The 22,554-nt window shown below is 38.8% G+C and overlaps 1 protein-coding gene across 1 annotated transcript in view; it reads right to left on the reverse strand.

Annotated features, from left to right (window-relative positions):
* LOC128635699 (olfactory receptor 502-like) overlaps positions 1-18,977 on the reverse strand; it is a 43,656-nt gene extending 24,679 nt beyond the window's left edge. The window contains exon 1 of the mRNA XM_053688825.1: positions 18,192-18,977. Within this exon, the coding sequence (XP_053544800.1) occupies positions 18,192-18,977 (786 nt within the window). The remainder of the gene's footprint in view (positions 1-18,191) is intronic.
* Positions 18,978-22,554: the final 3,577 nt, after the last annotated feature.

Here is a 22,554-nt window from a genome sequence, read left to right on the forward strand (position 1 = left end):
CCCTCCCTTCATCCGTGTCCTAAAGCTTTGGTATTGGTATCCCACAAGTAAACGATGAATCCGTGGACTGGATACACCTTGCAAGAGAAAACAGAATTTATGCTTACCTGATAAATTACTTTCTCTTGCGGTGTATCCAGTCCACGGCCTGCCCTGGCATTTAAGTCAGGTAAAAAAAAAATTGTTTAAACTACAGTCACCACTGCACCCTATGGTTTCTCCTTTTTTTCCTAACCTTTGGTCGAATGACTGGGGGGTGGAGCTAGAGGGGGAGCTATATGGACAGCTCTGCTGTGTGCTCTCTTTGCCACTTCCTGTAGGGAATGAGAATATTCCCACAAGTAAAGGATGAATCCGTGGACTGGATACACCGCAAGAGAAAGTAATTTATCAGGTAAGCATAAATTCTGTTTTCCTTAACTCTGCTACATACAGCAATAGTAAATGTTTACTTTAAATGCTTGCATACAAATAGGCAAGCTAAGAGCTATTCAAGGTTATGCAATACAATTTAAAAGCCCAATTTGCTCTTTCCAATCTTCCAATTGTAATTTAACTGTAGTGACTATGCATATAACTTATTCTAAAACATCACATGTAATTTCAATACTTTACCAACTAAACCAATCAATATCCAATATTCCTTAATAGGAATGTTTTCACCTCAGAATTACCAATAAGTATAATTTTGCAGTCAATGAGAAGGGTAGATCAGCTTTGCTTGAGTAAATGGTATTTCACGCCAGCATCCAATTACAGGTCAGCTCAGCCAAAATCTGTCTCTCTCTATGTTGCAATCACTTTATATGGGTTCTCCTCACTTGTGAAATTGGAAACGCCCAAAACGGAAACCTTGTCTCGGATTGGTTAATTGAGATTTCATTTTTAAAACAGCCAAAAGCCTTCTGGTTGTAGTTCTCGTATGGCAACACCGGGTGGCAGCATTACAAACAGACACAGCAATACATGCAGCATGACAATACATACAAATTAATTTAACCAACATTTTTAGTGAAATATTTCTTTAAACTATGTAATAACTGCCATAATTTCTTGTATTAATCTCTCCCAATATTAATTATAGATGGAGCAGCATCAGATCAATTTCCTGATCGTTTTGATATGAAACATCATGTTTTTTTTTTTTTAATATTACATTATATTAAAAGAATTATGCTGCTAACTATTTTGAAATTAATGGCATTTAAACATCTGTCATATATGTATTTACACAATTTCAGCCTATTTCACATTTCCAATAGTTCTGCCTGCATGTATTCCTCTATGATCCATCTGAAAAATAGAAAATTTATGTTATATATATGCACTTCAAATATGGGATTATTAAAATGGTTATTTAATCTATACTAATTCTGAATTTATTTCCTATATAAATATCCCATGCAGCAATTATCTATTTAATATAATGTGTTTAATTTCAATATATATTCATATGTTTATATTTATTATCATATAAAAGACCGTCACATATCCATTAAAAATAGATATATATTCTTATAATGCTGAAGTGTATTCTACTTGCCTATAACATAGTTGTTTTAAAATGTCATTGTGAGCCATGTGTTTTCTCTGTGTTATCCTCCCTAGACTCTTCGTCTCTTATTCACCACATGGGGTCATTTTTGTACCTGAGAGTAATGCTGACATTCTCACAAAACATGTCACTTTGGAAATGCTATCACACCTTTCCAGTTTGAAAGACAAATGGTATCCTGATCTATGTATCAAAAGGCTGTCTTTGACACAGCAGGAAGTGGGCCTCAAAGGCTATATTAAACTCTCAATTATGGTAAAACATGTTTGTATTTTCATCTATTGAGTAAATGTTTTAGTGTCAAGCCTTTGGAGACATCCTGTCTGTGGTTTAGTCCTGAAATGTTTATTCAAACTTGTGGGGGTTTTGCGAATCAAATCCTGACATCAGAATTTAAACCTTATTCCAGTAATATCTGATAAAAATATGGTTTCATACATAAACACATTTCCCTGTCCTATTGACAAACATATATATATATAAATATGTATTTACCTGTGCCCTGACATAATTCCCCCTTTCAAATTCAAATATATGTAGGACACATGTATTTGAATTGGATCAAAGTCAGTGGTACTCGGTGAGGATATTGGCCGTATACATCATAGGCAGTCCTTTAAGTAGATAGTCCGTTATTTTTGAGCAAGTCATCTTCAAACTACAGTATGTCTTTAGTGCATTTGGGGATATGACACTTCATTCTCCCTCTATGACTTGTAGTTGGGATCTGGGATGACATGCCCACAATTGATTGATATGGACCCATTTATCTATGAAACTTTCATTTTTGGGGATCCTTATTTTATAGGCCACTGGAGATATTTTGTCAGTAATGACAAAAGGACCTTTCCATGAGGGAAGAAATTTCTTCTCCCTAACCTGATCTCTTCCAAAGTTATAAAGATAAACTTTATCATTTATTTCATATTCCCTTTTGGACGTTTTGAGATCATAATAGGTTTTAGTGGCAGTTGCGGCTCTTTCTAAATTCCTTTGAGCAAATGCAAAGGCATATTGCAGGTGCTTTCTTAGGTTCTCCACATATTGATGTGTATTGGCAGCGTTTATCAAGTTTTGGTCTGATGTACGGTACAGTAGATGCTGAGGTAGAACCAGTCTTCTACCAGTCATCAGTTCAAAAGGTGACATCTTGGTTGCACTACTTGGAGTTGCTCTTAATGCCATTAAGACTAGAGGTAGTTTTACATCCCAGTCTTTACCCGTTTCACTCACAAACTTTTTGAGAATTTTAACAATGGACTGGTTGTAACGCTCTACACCACCACTTGAGGCAGCTCTATAAGCAATATGGAGCTTTCTTTTAACCCCTAGTATTTTCCACATTTTGGTCATCACTTCGCTAGTGAAGTGGGTCCCCTGATCTGACTCGATTCTTTGGGGTAAACCAAATCGGGAAAATACATGGTTGATGAGCAACGCTGCGCATGTTTCAGCACTATTGTTAGGTGCACTAATGCACTCTACCCATTTTGTGAACAGACATGTCACGGTTAACATGTATTTGTTACCTCTTGATGACCTAGTTACAGGACCAATAAAATCAATTTGTATATCTGACCATGGCATTACCATCCCCCTTTTCTGCAATGGCGCTCTATGCGTTGGCACAGTGGGTTGGAACTGTGGACAGATTAAACACCCTTGACAGTAGGTTTGGACATCTTTCAACATGTGTGGCTAAAAAGGGTAATCACGTATAATTTCATACGTGAGTTTGGCACCACGATGACCGGATGTGGGAGCATTATGGGCATGTTGGAGCATTAGACCTCTAAACTTGGTGGGTACTACCCATTGCTGTATGCCAGTTTTTGAGGTTCAATTAACAAACCATCCTGTAACTTGAATTGTGTTCTGGATTTCATTAAGATTCTAAGATCTTCTTTGTCAATACAATCATCTTTTGAGATGGGGTTGCTTTCAGGATCTTCTATGTGTTTATAGAAGATGCCTACAATGGGGTCTTCTTTTTGACTAGTGATCAGGTCCTCACTAGGAGAATCCTGATTCCATTGTACCAGGTTAGGCTCATGCTGTTGTTTTGTCTGGTTTCTGGTAATGGCTTCTACCTGAATTGCACCCATTAAGTGGTCAATATTAAGGAGTTCTCCAGTTATGGCTCCTTGTTTGGCTAATGAATCTGCAAGATCATTGCCTTCCTTATCAGGACCTAGAACTCTGGAATGACCCTTGGTCTTTTTCCAGTGTATGGTTAAATCAATGGATACCACCAGATTATCAATCTTGCAGAACAACTTGCCATGCTTGACTGGTTTGTTATTGCTTTTCTGCATGCCATTTCTTTTCCAAGTTGGCAGGTATTCAACAAAGCTGTCGCGCACATAATTTGAGTCAGTTATGATCACAAATTCATGAATATTATGTTCAATAGCCATTTCAATGGTTTTGAGAACAGCAGTTAGTTCAGCAACTTGACTGGATCTTTGTCCAATGTTGAAACCTATAGATATATTGGGGAATCCATTTGTCCCAGTTATACCAATGCCAACGACTAATCTGCGCTCATTTTCAATGGTGGTATGGTAAGAACAACCATCAACATACACCCAAGGTAATGTTTGGCAATTTTCCTCATTGTACATTTTATATGGGGAAAGCAATTGTTCCTCCAGAAAATCATCGTCTGATAATTCTTCCCCAGGATATCTAGCAGTACAGTCGTGGAGCTCAGCAAGCCCTTGCGCGACTGGATTCTTTTTATTCTGCTTGTAGCGAATTTCTAATGGCCAGCCTTGTAAGGAAAGAGTCCACGCTGTTATGCGGCTATTTGACAAATTCCCATCTCTTATTCTCTCACTTTGCAAATATAGCAAAGGCTGGTGGGCCGTTTCTACAATAATTTTCTTGCCCTGTATATAGCTGCGGAAATTTTGTAGAGCCCATACAGTAGATAAGAGGGCTTTTTTGCAATCGCTAAATTGTATTTCTACTGGGGATAGAGTTTTGCTTGCATAAGCAATGGCTTTGCTTAAATTATCATGCTTTTGGTATAAAACAGCACTCATGCTTACATCTGTGTACCCTGTATCTAAGTAGAAAGGTTTACCACCTTCAGGGTATGCTAGGCAAGGTGCTTGTGTGAGTTTTCTCTTCAGCTCTTTGATGGCTGTCTCTTGAGACTCACTCCAGTGCCATTTCACATCCTTCTTTAGAAGAAGTAGTAGTGGTTTAGCTAACTCTGCATAATTATCAATGAATTTGCGAGAATAATTTGTCATACCCAGGAATGATCTCAATTCCTTTAAGTTAGTTGGGTTTTTAGAATTCACTATAGCTTCCACATTTTTCTTCGGAGAATTTAGCCCTTCAGAAGTAACTTCATGTCCCAAGAAGTTTACACGAGTGCGGCACCATTGAGCTTTTTGTAGGGATAATTTGACACCTGCCCTTTTAAGTTGGCTGAGGACATGTTTAAGCTCTGCGACGTGTTTTTCAAAGTCTGTGCTTTTGATTAAAACATCATCAACATAAGATAAGGTCCCCCTTTCCAGTGCATCAGGCATAGCCTTATTCATGAATACAGCAAATTCATGTCCAGAATTTATTTATCCAAATGGAAGTCTCTGGAATGCATATTGGACCTTTTGGAAAGTGAATGCCAGCTTATATTGGTCCTCTTCATGTACCTTTATGGTCCAATATCCCTGTGCACAATCAATGGCAGTGAATATTTTGGATCCCTGCATTTGTGCAAGGCACTGGTCAATGTATGGTACAGGCCAGCCAGACATGTACACTCGTTTGTTTAGCTGTCTTAAATCAGCACACAAACACCATTGTCCATTGGGCTTGAGAACACCTAGAATAGGATTATTATAAGAGCCGTGCACCTGTCTGATAATACCTCTTTCTTCTAAACTCCTTATGATCTCTGCAAGAGAATCATATGGGGCTAAGGGAAGTCTGTATTGTTTGACAAATACAGGTGGTGCATCGGGATCTGTTTGTATTCTTGCAATGTGCAAGTCTGTAGTACCACAGTCATAAGAATCCCTAGCAAAAATATCCTTGTACTCCATCAGGAGTTCTCGCAGCTGTTGGCGTTCATCATCGCTGGAACAGCCATTAGCTATGGATATTTGCTCTTCGACTATTTGCTGAAATCCTGGACAGATTTCAGGCTGTCCTATTTCTTCCTAGCGGTGAGATCCCCTTGATTATAGTTTACATTGCTCCCATGACTCTGGGTATTGGGGTAGTCTTGCTGTTTGATTGGCTGATCAAACACTAGAGAGCCTTCTTCAATTTTACAGATGCCTTCCTCTGAGCTGAAGGGATAAATAGACTGAACATTAAATAGACCCTCTGGCATAGATGCAAAGGATTGTTCTATTAATTGTTCTTCAGTTAAGTATCCTTTAGGTATTAGCCCAATTACATTATTCTGGAATCCAAAAGTGTAATAACTTGATTCCAGTGCATATCCTATAGTAGTTCCCTTGGATAATGTTATATCCTGTGGGGTCATGTTATGTACAATAATATGTATTGGAACAGTTCCAATATTCACCATAGGAGTGTAGGTTACTGTGACACCCAGAGTTTGTATTCTATGGGAGAGGCAAATCAGTGTTTCAGAAGTTTTTAATTTCTGACCTCTCTTTACCTGTAAGGGTAAAAGAAATTTATCAGCCCCAGCAGGAATTATAACATGGCTAGATACCTGCATATTCACAGCATATGGCAATTGCTGGTTTGATTTCAGGGCTGCATTTTCATCCTGAAATACTTCAGGGTCCCCCTTTAACCTGCTCCAGAGGCAAGAGTTAATCAAATCTATTTGTATGGCATATCTATGTAAGATATCATTTACAATGTATATTTGATTATGGGGAGTATTTAAAACTAAAAACAGGTGCTTCACTGACTTATTACCAATAGAGATAGATAATAAGCACTTAGCTGTGATGTTGTAGCTTTCAGACCTGTTATCTAGGTTGTGGACACAGTGGTCTTGGGGAGAAAGATATTTAATCACTTTAGGTTCAGCTATTTGCGCTAATAAATCTTCGCTTATATAGCTAGCTTCCTGTTTTAAACTCAACTTGGCATATTTTGTTGTACCAAGGTCATGCATTTGTATAGGGATAAATAAATCCTCTTTAACTCTCTCAATCCCTGTGAGGTATTGAGCGTGGCCTCCCCCCTTAGGGATTTTATGATCCCCCTTGTGGAGTGATATGGTTAATACATCGCCATCTAAGGAAATATTCGCTATCTTCCCAGGCGAAATTTTAAAAGTATTGCCATCAGAGCCACTTAAAGGAGTCTGATCATCTATTTGGAGAATAGTGATTTCAGGTACAGAGTTATTCCTGAAATGAATCTCCACAGCATCTGGTTTCTCTTCCACCACGTGACAGTTATGTCGGGGGCGAGATATACCAGATTTTTCATAATTGATAGGCCTTTTAACTTGTGACCAAATTACATTATTTATGCAATCAATTATGGTGCTTAATCGTTTCAGGAGATCACTACCAATAATTAAACGATCAGTTGGCAGATCCACTATAATAACAGGATGTCTTATGATCCTGTTCCCCAATTTAAATTTTAACTAGGCAATACCGTATACTTTTAGGGAGTCACCCCCAACACCTATTAGAGAACCGTCAAATTCTCTTATTTTAGGTTTGTGGGGTGTTAGCTGTGTGTAGTACCTGTGAGATAAGATAGTTGCCTGAGATCCGGTGTCAATTAATCCCATGATAGGGTTGGAGACTGAATCTTGCAGCTCAACTAATACATAATACCTTCCTGCAGTTTCTACCATTTCACACATAAAGTTGGCGTTATCATACATCTGTGGGCTTCGCCATGTGTTACCTGAATTTGCCGTGTTTTCCGATGCAGAAGAAACTTCATACCTACCGGTCTCCTCTATGACAGGGCCGGCTGGATTCTTGTGTACTGCATCTGTGGAAATAAGGTTAAGGGAGTGCTGCAAAGGAAGAGATTTGTTAATTTTTCCCGGATGAGGTTGCCTGTCATCACAGCTAAATTGTCCATTTCCGGTCTGTGGGGAGAGAACATGATTAGTATCATTGATATTTATTATTACATTTTGTTTATCTCTCCCCTCCCCTTCAGGTGATACTGCAGTATTTATGACTGTGCCTGTGGTCCACAGCTGACCACTGGCTGTACCCCTAAAAAAGTATTGTTCGGTTGCTGAGCCGTAGAAAGTTGACTCATATTAGCGAATTGTTCGCTCAACCGATTTAACTGGGTAAACAGCATATCTACCTGATTGTACACGTTACCTCTACCCCTGGGCCTATCTCTTGGTGCCCCATGATAATGATTCCTGGACCATTGGGTTCCCTCAGAATCAGGGCCGCTATTTCTATTCTGGCGTGGTTGCCCCTGGGGTTCAGCTTGTTCAGTATTAGTACTTTGGGGAGCATTATATACCTGGGGTGTTTGGTTACCCTGAGAATATCTTCACCGTCTATTGTATCTACCCTTGCGCGGATACCAATTATTTGGTAAGTATTCTCTTTGTGAGTAATTATTTACCTGATTATGTCCCCCACTTTGGTTATAGTCTCCCTGCGCCTCAACCTGTGTAGGGGAGGGGGCAGAATTAAACCTCTGTGGAGATGGCCTGTTTTGACTGGCCACTTCCGCGTAGGTTTTCTGTTTAGACTCCAAATTGAGTGGTTTAGGTGACACCCTAGTTTCTGCCACAATTTTGGGTTCTGATTCCCTTTTAACCCCCTGTTCACTGGACTGCTGAATAGAGTATAATTTTGTACTCTCTTTGATCAGCCATTCCAATGAGCAGTCCTCATCAAAATCTCTAGCTAAGTTAATTTTGATGGGTGTAGGCAGTGCTTCAAAAAATAAATTTACAAATTCTGAGCCATCAAATCTGGGATTATCTTCAGCCATACTGTACGCATTTTTCAATTCAGAAAGGAATTCGATTGGACTCTGATTCGCACTACACTTTAAACCATATACCGCTATTTTCGCTGCAGTTTTAGTGCGATATTGCCCGAATTCTTTTCTGCATTGTCGTTTTATCCCACTCCAGGAATGAATATTCATATCCTTTAGTGAAGCAAAGAATTTGTGATGCTTACTGTCAAATACCCAGGGCAGAAATTCAATTTTTAATTTCTCACTTGTAACATTCATTACAGCTAACGCATTTTCAAAAGCCTCTAAATGATCAATTTCAGATTTTGTTCCCTTATTGGAGAATATAGGTACTGCGCGCTGTATGAAGGTGATTATTTTATGGGAATCATATACTTTATTAGACTTATTTTGGGATTCTCTGTTAGAGTTTCCCTCCCCCGCACCAGCTGCGTTACAGCAGTCCTCTGGATTTACATCATGAGGTGATTGTCTAGTTGGGAAATCTATTTCTGACCCATTAGGGGTCAATTGTCTATACTGTTCCATATATTTTTGTACCTCGTCCCTGATGCGTTCGCTAAAGGAGTTAGCATTATTCTCACTGTTAATATAAGGGTTTTCATTATGGCGATATGACCTTTTTAAATCGCTTAATTCTCTCAGGCTTTGCGCAAGCTGTTTATTTAAATCTTGTATCTGTGCGAGTAAGTCTATGTTATGCTTATCTAAGGCGGTTAGGTTCTGGGCAAATTCATCCATTTTATTTTTGGCTATTTTTAAATCCTCTTCGCATCTGCGCGAGGAACGAATACTACTTTCTAGCTCTTGTATTTGCAATTGTTTGTCTATAACACAAAACGACATTTCGTCAATAATGCATATTAAAAGGGGCCAAGATTTTAGTATTAGTTTGTCTCGTTTTTTGGGAGTTTTGCATTGATTAATCATTAATAATTCTTGGAAGAATTCATTCTCTTCATTCCACATATTATTATTAACGGTAATATTTTTAGACCTAGTTTCAAGCATATCCATAAAATCATTTAATTCACCCGCAATATTAAACTTCCCTTTAATGTAACTTAAGATATCTTTCTTAAGGACCTGACCTTTAGTAATGGGTATGGTGATGGGACCATTTTCATCGCTATGTATAGAATTAAATGAGTCACTTCTGGCTACAGACATTATTATATTGGTTTAGTATTTAGTTAAATTAAAACGCAAATACAATTTTTGCCAATAAAAAGAGAGAAAAAAAAAATGATATTTAAAAAAAAAAATAGTATTAATTTTGAAATATGAAAAATTAATATTTCGAAATATGAAAAATTAATATTTCGAAATATGAAAAATTAATATTTTTGATTAACTTTGAAAATATGAAAAATTAATATTTTTGATTAATTTTAAAATATGAAAAATTAATATTTTTATTAATTTTCCAAAAATTCATCTTTAATAATATTTCAAGATATTAATATCAATCTCGAAATATGAAAATCAATGTTTCAACTTTTCAAAAATTATATCTTCAAAATATTAATATCGAAATATGAAACTTTTTCTCTCTTTTATAATAATTTCTATTTACTACAAATATATGATATCAATATGATGAATTTTTAATAAATCTCAGCAAGTGCCTCCAATCAATATGTCAGTATATTTATGAAAATCTAAGTAGTGCTCTTCAAATAATATATCAGCTTATGGCAGGGTTATAACACAATACAAATAATAATTATCCTTAAAAATTGAAAACCTTAACCAACATGCATCTACTAGAAACCATACAATTAATATAAATACCTGAATTCTTTTATTTAGTTAATATCCATGAACATTTTGAAATATATTTGCAAAACCAGAATATGACACAATATTATATACATTAAAACCGACTATTAAGATATGCTATCCTTCTTACAAAGCCCAGAAAAATGTACCTTCACAAATCAGCCTTATTTACAAATAGCCTTTCATTCAGTTAACACAATGGGACTAAAACCTTTAACTTTTAACATCCAAGCAATACAATCCTAAACAGTGCTTATAAACAATAGGATAATGTATATATTATGCTATTTAACTGCAATTTATCCTAAGTCTGGAGGACGACTTCTTGCCACTTGGATGAAGACTTCTCCCGGCTTCGTTGAGGACTTCTTGCCACTTGGATGAAGACTTCTCCCAGCTGGATGAGGATGGATGTCCGGTCTTCAAAAACTCTAAGTGGATCTTCGGGGGTGAGTGTTAGGTTTTATTAAGGGTTTATTGGGTGGGTTTTATTTTTAGATTAGGGGTTTGGGCAATGAAAAAGTGCTAAATTCCCTTTTAAGGGCAATGCCCAACCAAATGCCTTTTTCAGGGCAATGGGGAGCTAAGGTTTTTTAGATAGGATTTTATTTAGGGGGTTTGGTTGTGTGGGTGGTGGGTTTTACTGTAACTTATGTTAGGTTTTATTTTACAGGTAAATTTTTATTTATTTTAACTAGGTAGCTATTAAATAGTTAATAACTATTTACTAACTATTCTACCTAGTTAAAATAAATACAAACTTAGCTGTGAAATAAAAATAAACCCTAAGCTAGATACAATGTAACTATTAGTTATATTGTAGCTAGCTTAGGTTTTATTTCACAGGTAAGTATTTAGTTTTAATTAGGAATTATTTAGATATTAATAGTAGGTTTTCTTTTGATTTATTTTAATTACAATAAAGTTATTGGTTGTTAGGGTTAGACTTAGGGTTAGGTTTAGGGGTTAATAACTTTAGTATAGTGGCGGCGACGTTGGGGGCGGAAGATTAGGGGTTAATAAATGTAGGTAGGTGGCGGCGATGTTAGGGGTGGCAGATTAGGGGTTAATAATATTTAACTAGTGTTTGCGATGCGGGAGTGTGGCGGTTTAGGGGTTAATATGTTTATTATAGTGGCGGTGATGTCGGGAGTGGAAGATGAAGGGTTAATATTTTTATTATAGTGTTTGCGATGCGGGAGGCCTCGGTTTAGCAGTTAATAGGTAGTTTATGGGTGTTAGTGTACTTTTTAGCACTTTAGTTATAAGTTTTATGTTACAGCTTTGTAGTGTAAAACCCATAACTACTGACTTTCAGTTTACGGTATGGATCTTGTAGTTATGGGCTGTACTGCTCACTTTTTGGCCTCCCAGGCAGACTCATAATACCGGTGCTATGGAAGTCCCATTGAAAAAGGACTTTTTGAAAGCTGCGGTAGTTACGGACAAAAAAGTGTGTGGTGCCCCTAAACCTACAAGACTCGTAATACCAGCGTTAGTGAAAAAGAGCCTTAACGCTGCTTTTTCACTCATACCGCAAAACTCGTAATCTAGCCGATAATTTGCAGTGCATGGTAACCAACACACATACAAAAAACTCTGCATATTGCTATTCAGGAACTGGAACATTTGTTTTAACTGAGCGATGATGTCTTTGTAAATCTGGCCAATTTTTCTTATTAAATTCTGACACAAGGTGCTCATTGGATATATTACATAAGTAGTTAAAATATTGCTTTGCTGTGGGACATACAATTAATAATTGAAGAATTAAGTAGAATTTATAGGCAACATTACCCAATGTGTGCAATGTATTAGATCTAAGATGGGTAATTGCTCAAAGAAACCCCACAAGCAATTTGGTATTACTTTATTTATTTATTCGGCCATCAGCCATGATGTCTGCGGAATTTATAGCTTCTGTCTTTAACACAGCAGTTTTAAGAGTCAGTTGGGAATAACTGGATTATATTAAAGGGACCGTCAAGTCCCAAAAAAACTTTCATGATTCAGATAGGGCATGTAATTTTTTTTTTTTTTAAATTTCACTTTTATTGAGGTTTAATACAATAAGTTGTACATAAGCAAAAAAGAAAAACAAAAAGATAAAAGGAAAACAATAAATCAAGGACATGACAATAACATTTTTGGTACAAATCACTTAGGTCTACTGCATCATAGAAAAAAGAAAATAACTTGACGTACCGCATTATAGAAATAACAACTCATATTGCCATGTTGCATTGATTGTATTTGCTAACACATATGATTTATGTTAGACCTCCTTTTTCCTTTCTTCCCTTCCGTAGTTTATCTTCCCCTTCCTCTCCCTATCCTCACCCCCAAGAAAAAAAAAAAGAAAAAAGGAAAGAATAGCTTGAATTATATATTTAATCAGTGCCCCCCCGGCTACCACAAATTGAGCAGCACCAGTTCTGAGTTCCTAAATGGAAAAATTATCATTTCTATTTCATTGGTTGGATAGCCTTTAATAAAAGCTGACCATTTCAGAAAGAATTTTTTTATGTCTCCCTCGTTATCAATATTGGTATCTCTTTGCTCGATCATACATTGTTTCTTCAAACTATTTTTTACCTCAAGGATTGATCTTTGAACACTTCCAATGCTTAAGAATCAAATATCTGGCAGCTAATATTGTGAGAATAATTAATTTTTCCTGAGATTGTTGCCGTACTTCCAATTGAACACAAAAAATAATTTGTGTCAGAGTGAGTGCCAGAGGAGCAGCCATCAGATTTTTATTAAGCCAGAATTCAACTTTGTGCCAAAATTGGCGTATTTTGGGACAATTCCATAGCATATGGACCAGGTCTGCTGCAACGAGGGAACACTTTGGACAGGCCTTAAATTCCGAGTTGTGTATGTTCTATGTAAGATTTTAAGGTGTGCTTCCCTCCAGGTAGCGGAAAGAGTGGCCCGAGAAACTCGATCTATTGACCTCTGTACGCTATTTGACTCTACCAGTCCTGAGGTGATTAACCTGGACCATATCGCTGCTATGTGTTCCAATAGAGAGGTTCCTTTGTTAGCGTTAAGGAGTGCATAGCAAGGGGTAATTGACATACGTCCAGCTTTTATCGAAGTCAGCCACTTCTCCAGTTTTCCTAGGGTCCATGACCAGTCTGTGTTCCTAGTAATCTTTAATCCATAATGTCTAAGTTGCAAGTATGCAAAAAATTCCTTCTGTGATAGGTTAAATTCATTTTTCAAGCGTTCAAATGTTTTTATAACGTTTGAATTGTTTTTGAATATTTGCTTAACTTTTACCAGTCCTAGATGGGACCATCTATCAAATATGGCCATTTCCAGGCCAGGTTGAAATCTAGGATTTCCTTTTATTGGTAAGTATCGGGATACACTGCAGTCCAATCTTAGGGCAGTTCCTACTTTCCACCAGGCTTTAATCGGGTTCAAAATGCTTTTAAGCTTTTTAATTTCAGGGGGTAACCACTTGGGTGTACAATGTGCCAGACCAGTGAGAAGGTATGGGTGACAGATATTTGCTTCTAATGAAATGTTTATAACATAATCTTTAAAGAGAATCCAATCTGTCACTGTTCGTGCACGAAAAGCCATGTTGTATTGCCTGACATCCGGCAAGGCCAAGCCCCCATGTTGCTTTGCCAAGGTTAATTTTGCTAAGGAGATTCTCGCCTTTTTCCCCTGCCAGAGGAATTTCCCAACTGCTTTATTAAGCAACCTGATGTCTTTTCCGTATAATATTAGTGGGGTATTTTGTAATATATACAAGAGTTTCGGGAGAAGAATCATGTGACAGACCCTTCTGTCAGGACTGAAAGAGTTAACTGTGTTTAGCTTTAAGAATCTAATTTCTAAAGACAGGTTTTCTGGCCTCAGCTATTGTGTGCTATAATTACATTTAAGTAATAAACAGGCCATTGTTTAATCACCCTCAGAGAACAGACACTAGGTGATAAGACAAGCCAAATGTGTTTAAGTTGTTATCTGCCTAAGTAAAGTATTTAAGTAATATAATTCTATTGTATCATGTCAAGGGCGCTTCTCCCTTTTATCTAATGTACAACATTCTTTCAACCCCCATCTGAGGGGGGGTCAAAAACCTGTATAAATCTGTGTGCTGCCTTCAAATAAAGTTATCCTGTTTTAAACCTGAAATGTGGAGCTTGGTCTCATGTTTGCAGGGAAACTGATCAAGGTTGTGAAGTGCTGATTCTGTATGCAGGACATTGTTCATCTGGTATTAACCCTTGGTATACAGTTGGTACCGTAACATTGGTGGCAAGCGACGGGAGAATCCTTATCGCCCAGAAGAGCAACTACACAAGCCAGTAACCTCAGGAAGAGGGGGATTATTACAATACTGACTAAGATGGAAAGAGTACCAGGGACAGAAGGAACCAATGGGCCCAGCATATCAGACAGAACCCCTGAAGAAGCAAGCTTTGATCGGGCGGTTAAAATAAGACTGGCATATTATGGCCCCAACCCATCTGCCGAAATTATCGACCGGGTCATAGCAGCTGTGGAGGCCAACCTACTTCGCCAAAGCGGCGCTGCAGCAGCCCAAGTCACAGCAACCCCAGTGGAAAAGGGAAAAGTAAATTTTGCAGCTTTTAAAAACTTCCTGGAAACAGAAGGAGAGATTGATGGGTACCTTGCAGATTTTGAGAGGCAATGTGCACTACACCAGGTACCCGCAGAGGACTGGGTCACGATATTATCCGGAAAATTATCCGGCCGGGCCAGTGAGGCTTTTCGGGCCATTCCAGATGAGGAAGTTGGGGATTATAATACTGTGAAAGAGGCTCTGCTCTCCAGGTATGCGGTTACACCGGAGGCATACCGGAGGCGGTTCAGAGACACTGTTAAATTGGCTGGCGATTCCTACGTTGAGTGGGCATGTAAGGTGCACCGCACAGCATCGCACTGGATGGCGGGGTGCCAAGCCGTGTCTGGGGAAGAGGTGCTGCAGCTATTCCTGTTGGAACATTGCTTTGACAAGTTATCAGCAGGAGTTAGGGAGTGGGTTCGGGACCGTAAACCCTCCACCCTGCATGAAGCTGCTCGCTTGGCAGATGAGTATACGGATGCCCGCAAACTGGACACTGCTACCACTAAGCCCCCTGCTAAAGTGGAGTACAGACCCCCGGCCACCCCAGCAGCTGCCATTTACCAACCCCCAGCACACCGCTATACCACACGGTCTCGGGCCACGAACTACCCTCAGAGAGCCTGGTTCAATTCGCGGGGCTACTCACAACCTATTCAGTGCTTTGGATGTAAGCAACTAGGGCACAAAAGACCAGAGTGTCCCCTAAACGCAGCGAACCAAGCACAGTCCTGGAGAAGACCCGCTAGCGGAATCCCACGTAATCCTCAGCCTGCAGCCCGCTATGTAGAGGCGCAAGAATGCTGGGGCATCCTACATGAGGCAGACCTTGTGCAAGCTGCCCACCGGAATAACCGGCAACTGGTTAAAGTGAATGGGAAGGAGGTCAGTGGTCTACGGGATACTGGTGCTACCATGACCTTGCTTCGAAAGAACTTGGTGTCTGAGAAACAGCACACAGGAGACACTGTGGCTGTGAGGGTAGCAGGGGGCACTGTGTTCCGCCTACCTGTTGCCAGGGTGCATTTGGATTGGGGAGGGGGCGCTAGACCTGTGAATGTGGGGGTCATGAAGGATTTACCAGCTGATGTTCTCCTTGGAAATACCTTGGTCCCCCTTGTTTCTGCCTATGCTCCCATGGGTCCCGCTGATGTTAACCCTGTGACTACCCGTGCTCAGATCCGTGCAGCAGAGACTGACCCCCCTGCTGCTAAGCCCCAGGACGCTGAGCTCAGTAAATCTCTATCCGCTATTGATATGTGGGAGTCACGTTACAATGCGCTGATGAAGGAGAAGAGTCACGTAGAGGATGAAATGGTCACGTTAAATAATCATGTAACAGTGCTAGCAGGAGAGAAGAGGAGTGCAGAGGAAAAAGCACGTTTAGAACAGGAATCTCTGCTAGACAGGCTGCACCGACAGACTGCAGAAAACACCAGCTTGAGAGTGGAACATGAAACATTAAAGACAAACTTAGTGACACTGGAGGAGAAGCTGACGCTGGCTCATAGTGAGGTGCAGCAACTCAAGGGCACCCTATGTCAGTATGAAGGGATTGTGGATACCTATAAAGAGCAGGTACAAAAACCACGTAAAGAAGCCGATGATATTTTGAAGGACTGTTTAGCCCTAGTCGGGGCACTGAAGAGGTTGAACCCTTATTTATACAGACAGGGATTCTCTCTCATAACGGGAATACAGATGGATTGTCCCAGCAAACTGACATGCCTACCACCTCCTAGTCCGGTCATCCCCAGGTTGACCCGCAAAAGGGTCAAGCCGGGTCTGCCGGAGTGTTCCACAAGGGGGGAGCTATGTGACAGACCCTTCTGTCAGGACTGAAAGAGTTAACTGTGTTTAGCTTTAAGAATCTAATTTCTAAAGACAGGTTTTCTGGCCTCAGCTATTGTGTGCTATAATTACATTTAAGTAATAAACAGGCCATTGTTTAATCACCCTCAGAGAACAGACACTAGGTGATAAGACAAGCCAAATGTGTTTAAGTTGTTATCTGCCTAAGTAAAGTATTTAAGTAATATAATTCTATTGTATCATGTCAAGGGCGCTTCTCCCTTTTATCTAATGTACAACATTCTTTCAACCCCCATCTGAGGGGGGGTCAAAAACCTGTATAAATCTGTGTGCTGCCTTCAAATAAAGTTATCCTGTTTTAAACCTGAAATGTGGAGCTTGGTCTCATGTTTGCAGGGAAACTGATCAAGGTTGTGAAGTGCTGATTCTGTATGCAGGACATTGTTCATCTGGTATTAACCCTTGGTATACAGTTGGTACCGTAACAAATCATTTTATATAGGGCTATTCTCCCAGATAATGAAATAGGTAAAGTTTGCCAAGATTTCAGTCTCTCACAAATCATTGTTAATATGGGTGTTATATTGACTTTATACAGCTCAGTGAAACTTACTGGTATATTAATACCCACATATTTAAATGATTCAGAGACCTCTTTAAACGGACTGTCTTTAATTGAATCCCTGTTTTTATTTAACCAGAATAATTCCGATTTAGAGGTATTGACCATATACCCAGAGAAAGAGCCAAATTGTTGAATAATGCTAAGCAGTTTGGGTATATTCGACTTTGTATTTGAGATATAGAGAAGGATGTCATCCGCATAGAGTGCAGCCTTCATTACATGTTCACCCAAATTAATGCCCTCAATACTCTGTCGGATCTTTATTGCAAGAGACTCTATGACAATATCGAAGAGAAGAGGGGACAGGGGACACCCCTGACGCGTTCCCCTTTCAATTGCGATGTCTGAGGATAGTGAATTGTTAACTATTAGTCTGGTGGATGGACATATATATATAGGTTGTGGATAAAATTGGCAAAGTTGTCCCTAAATCCAAATTTGGCTAAGGAGGTAAACAGGTGGCTGAAGTAAACTGAGTCAAATGCCTTAGCCGCATCGATAGCGACTATTGCAAGATCCTTTTTGCCCTCTGTCCCTCTCTCTCTAGTTTGAAAGAATTCTGTCATCAGGAGAACCTCCCTAATTTTGGAGGCTGAATTGCGGCCATGGATAAACCCTGCTTGATCATTGTGAATAATATATGGGAGGCCACCTTGAAGCCTACGTGCCAAGATTGAGGCAAGGATCTTATAGTCCGAGTTCAAGAGGGCTATCGGTCGATAAGATTCCTTATGATTGGGATCATTGCCTCCCTTCAGAAGCAAAGTTGTGAAGGAGGCTGAAAAACCAGCTGGTATGGTATTGCCATCAGTAAAAAATTTGTTATATGTTTTACATAGATACGGAGCTATCTCTAAGGTTAAGATCTTGTATACCTCATTGGGAAGGCCATCTGGGCCTGCTGCTTTGTTCGTTGCTGATTCAAAAATCATTTTACTAACTTCCTCATTAGAAATCGGGCTGTTCAAAATGGTATTCATTTCTGCTGTGATTGAAGGGCAGTTTACCTGGCCCCAAAATTGCTCAGACTGAGATTTATCTGCAGTTCTTGCAGAGTACAGATCTCTATAATACTCTGTAAAAGCCTCTAGGATATCTTCTGTTTTTACCAGTAGCTTCCCCCGATGAAGAACTCTTTCAATCATAGGGGGCTTATTATCACCTTTGGCTAACTTAGCCAATAGTTTGCCAGATTTGTTGCCGAATCGATAAAGCTTGGCCTGAAACCTCAATTCTCTCTGTGTTTCCACTAATAAAGCCATAGCATCTCTTTCGCTCTTGGCTTTTATATATTTAGCCCAAAGAAAAGGTGTGTTTTGCAGAAAATAACGGTTATATGCGTTGGTCACGGAATTCGTGACCTCTTTCTCCCTCTTTTTCATTTTTTTTGATATCATAGCGGCATAGGCCGTTATTTCCCCTCTGAGGACTGCTTTGGCAGCTCCCCAGAATATTTCCGGGCGGTCAGCAAACTCGGAGTTAAAATGAAGATATTCCTTGAATTTATTGATCAAATGGTTCTTAAATTTAGAATCGTTGACCAAGTAGTATGGAAATCTAAATCGCGTGGAGGAGTTTATGAACCTATTTAACTGTACTTCTAGAAAGATAGGAGAGTGATCTGCTAGAGTTACAGGAGTTATTCCTGCAGTAGTTTTCATTGTGTATAATCTATCATCGATTAAAAAGAGATCTATTCGAGATAGAGTTTTATGAGCCCTGGAGAGGCAAGTTCTCGGACATCGGGGTTTTGGATTCTCCAGATGTCTTTAATAGCTAGATTCTGGGTTAAAGTTTTAAATATTTTTGTTTCAAGGTTATCTCTTTTTTTGTTTTGCTTGCTTGTTAGTCTGCCGGGGTCTATCTAGAGGAGATTGCGGCGCCATATTGAAGTCACCTCCTAGTACCACATAACCTTCTGAGTAAGTTAATATTTTAGATTGCAGCGTATCCCAAAACTCATAATCTAGCATGTTGGGTGCATATATATTACAAAGAGTAAACAGCTGATCTTGAATTTTAATTTTCATCATCACAAACCTCCCCTCAGGATCCCTTTCAGAGTGCATTAACTCATATTCTAGTCTTTTTCCAATCAGTATGGCTACCCCTCTTTTTCTCCCAAAGCTAGGAGAGGCAACAACCTCTTTTACCCAAGAGTCTTTCATTTTTTTAATTTCGTCTATGTTTAAATAAGTTTCTTGCAAAAATGCAAGATCTGCCTGCATTTTTCTCAAGTGAGAGACAATTGCTTTCCTTTTGATGGGGGTCGAAATACCACCTATGTTCCATGATATAATTTTAACTTTGTCTAATCTTTTAATCATCTATTAACATAAATAGGGCTTTTATGGCAGAAGGCAGGAATGGGGGCGAGAGAAGGGGGGGAACAATAAAGAGGAAAAGGGAGAAAAAAAAAAAAAGGGGGAGGAAAAAGCCACCCCCCCCCTGGGGAGGAAAGGGGGCGGAAGGGAACAAAAAGAAGGATGCTCTAAATATTTATCTAGTATCTCAATTCAATGCTCAGCATGGAAATCTCCCCTGCTGAGTTCTTGGTCCTATAGTAGTCCTCTTCTGAGGTCTGCTTTATTTTGAAAAAACCCATGCCAATTCTCTTTGAGGCCTATTAACCTAGTTAATATCTATTTGTTGCTGTCTATCTACACACTATTTGACTTGTTGATTCTAATTCAGAGAAAAAATTGTCAGCTTCACGAGCATTTTCGAAGAAATATATTTTGTCATTTATTCTAAGTTTGTGTGGGTATAATAGTGTCGCTTTATATCCACTTTGTATCAGTTTTGTGCATATTGGTGCCAATTCTTTCCTCCTTGAGGCTGTCTCAGCTGAGAAGTCTTGAAACAAGAGGATTTTGGCACCGTCTAAGCTGATTGGTTGTTTCTTTTTAAATTGTTGAAGTATATTAGTTTTGTCAAGATAGTTTAGGAAACGCACAATTGCTGGTCTGGGCCTATTATTTATTTTATTGTCAGTCGGGGGTGGACCTATTTTATGGGCCCTTTCTATTATTATATGAGAAGTGGGCATTTCTAAGAGTTGTACTAGAGTCTGGGTAATAAATAGGGAAAATTCGTATTTTTTCCCTCAGGTATTCCTATAATCCTTATATTGTTCCTACTAGATCTGTTTTCGAGGTCCTCGACTTTTGCCATTAGTTTTTGAATTTTGGAGTTATTTTCCTCTAGGCTACAACTATGCGAGATGGTAAGATCCTCTAGGTCCGAGACCCTCTGTTCTGCCTCCTGTAATCTATTTGAAAATTGCCTAATTTCCTGGGAAATTTGTGCTATGTCCTGTTTTATCTCAGATCTTAGAGTTTCAAATTTGGGAGTTAATGCTTCTGATATATTAGAGACCAAGTTTTGAATATTTAAGGTCTCCGTAGCAGGATTAGTAATAGGTGTAGTGATATCTGTTACATTTTCTGAGACTCCTTTAGTTTTTTTGTCCTTATGTCTGCCTGCCATGCTTGGAGAAGTAGTTCTAGGGGAGGTGTTTAAAAATCTTTCCATAGGACAGGTGAGAGCTGTGTAAAGGAAGAGAGTGACTGAGTGAGTAAGAACTTGTGAGTTATGGACCCAGGGGTCGTGATATGGGGCGTGGTTGTGTTAGTGTGAAGAGGTGTGGTGTGATGATGTAGGAAGTGGGTTATTGTGAAATATTATAGTGGAGGAGGAAAGGGGGAGAAGGGAAAAGGGAAGGTGGGAGTCTATGTATAAGGAGAGGGAAAAAAAAAATAAGAAGGAGTGAACTCTATGTTATTGACCTGTGGGACAGGGTGCGGGATAAGCGAATTATGTAAATGCCAGCAGTGATTGTGTGCATGCAAAAAAAAAAACTAAAACAGTGATCCGCAAGGGGTGTGAATTATTTAAGTGATTTAATACGAACTATTCAACCAAGCAGTGACAGGGTTAGATCAAGGCACCGTGATTCTTCTTCCCCTGTTCTGTTTAATAAGAGTAAGAAACCCTTAGCAGTTTTCACTCATCAACTCCAGGCAAAGCAAGAATATTCCTGATTTAGGTATATAAGTTAGTAAAACAGGTTTTATAGCACAACTTTTCTGATGCCCTAGAAGAGGATTTTATATGCAGAAAGAGCAAGATATTTAATTTAACAAGATTAATATCTCATATTTGTATGCTAAAAAATGACGTAATAGAGCAAGGAGGTTGACTAGCAACGTGTGGGAATTATTATTTAAGCTGCCTGATTACAAATTCCCTAGGTCTTAAGTTGATCTTCCCTTCCTTGCCTTCTTGCAAGTAAGGGCAGTCAATTATATATGTGTTGGTATGGTTTACATACTATTTTTTAAAATGCACAGTGTGATAGACGCCTCATATCTATACCCTAACTATGACTAAGAATTTATATGCAACATCAAACTAGCGTGAAAGAGTATCGGTTTACCTTGGACAGCTATAAAAGTAGAGAGGTGTTCAGGGAAAACTGTGTTTTCAGGATTAGATTCAGCTAGGAGGTTTATCCTATTAAAGCAGAGGATCCCTCAAATTAAAACTTTGCTAATATTCTGGGAGCAATAGGCATTACATTTGCAAGAATATGCTTATCCCAGCCTTCCTTAGAAATATTCACTGGTGCAGTATATTTCTGTTTACCAATACCCCTGTTATTACTGTAATAGGTCATGCATGTTAATATTTTCTGGAGAAAAGTAAGCAAGTGTTAGATTTGCAGCAGGTTAAAGCAGGAACTTAATATTTTGTAACAACATGCATATGTTAGTTCTCCCATTCTTGTCTCTTTCAGGGGTAGGGATAAAACTAGGCTACAATTACTGTTTCCCTTTGAACCAATAAGTTATGACGTGCCTATAACAAAGAAGCAAAGCAAACAACAGGATATTGGTATATTAGGATATATGAGGTAAATGTCTCTAATATTTCAATTCCCCCTTTTCTTTTTCTTTTCCCTTCTCTTTTTTCCTCCCTAGGAACAAGCAAGCATGCTCATTATAATAAACATCTCATATCTATAGCCAGCTATGATTATAGATATTATATACAACAGCAAGGTAACGTAGGAGAATATCGTTTTTCCTTGGACAATTATAAAAATAAGGAGGTGTTCAAGGAGAGCTGCCTATTTGACAATATATTCAGCTAACAGCTTTGTCCTATTAAAGCAAATAATCCCTCAAATGAAACCTTTGCTGGTATTCTGGAAACAATAGGCAATTATAGTTACAA

This window comes from Bombina bombina, chromosome 7 (assembly GCF_027579735.1).
Source record: "Bombina bombina isolate aBomBom1 chromosome 7, aBomBom1.pri, whole genome shotgun sequence".
Classification (NCBI taxonomy): Eukaryota; Metazoa; Chordata; class Amphibia; order Anura; family Bombinatoridae; genus Bombina; species Bombina bombina.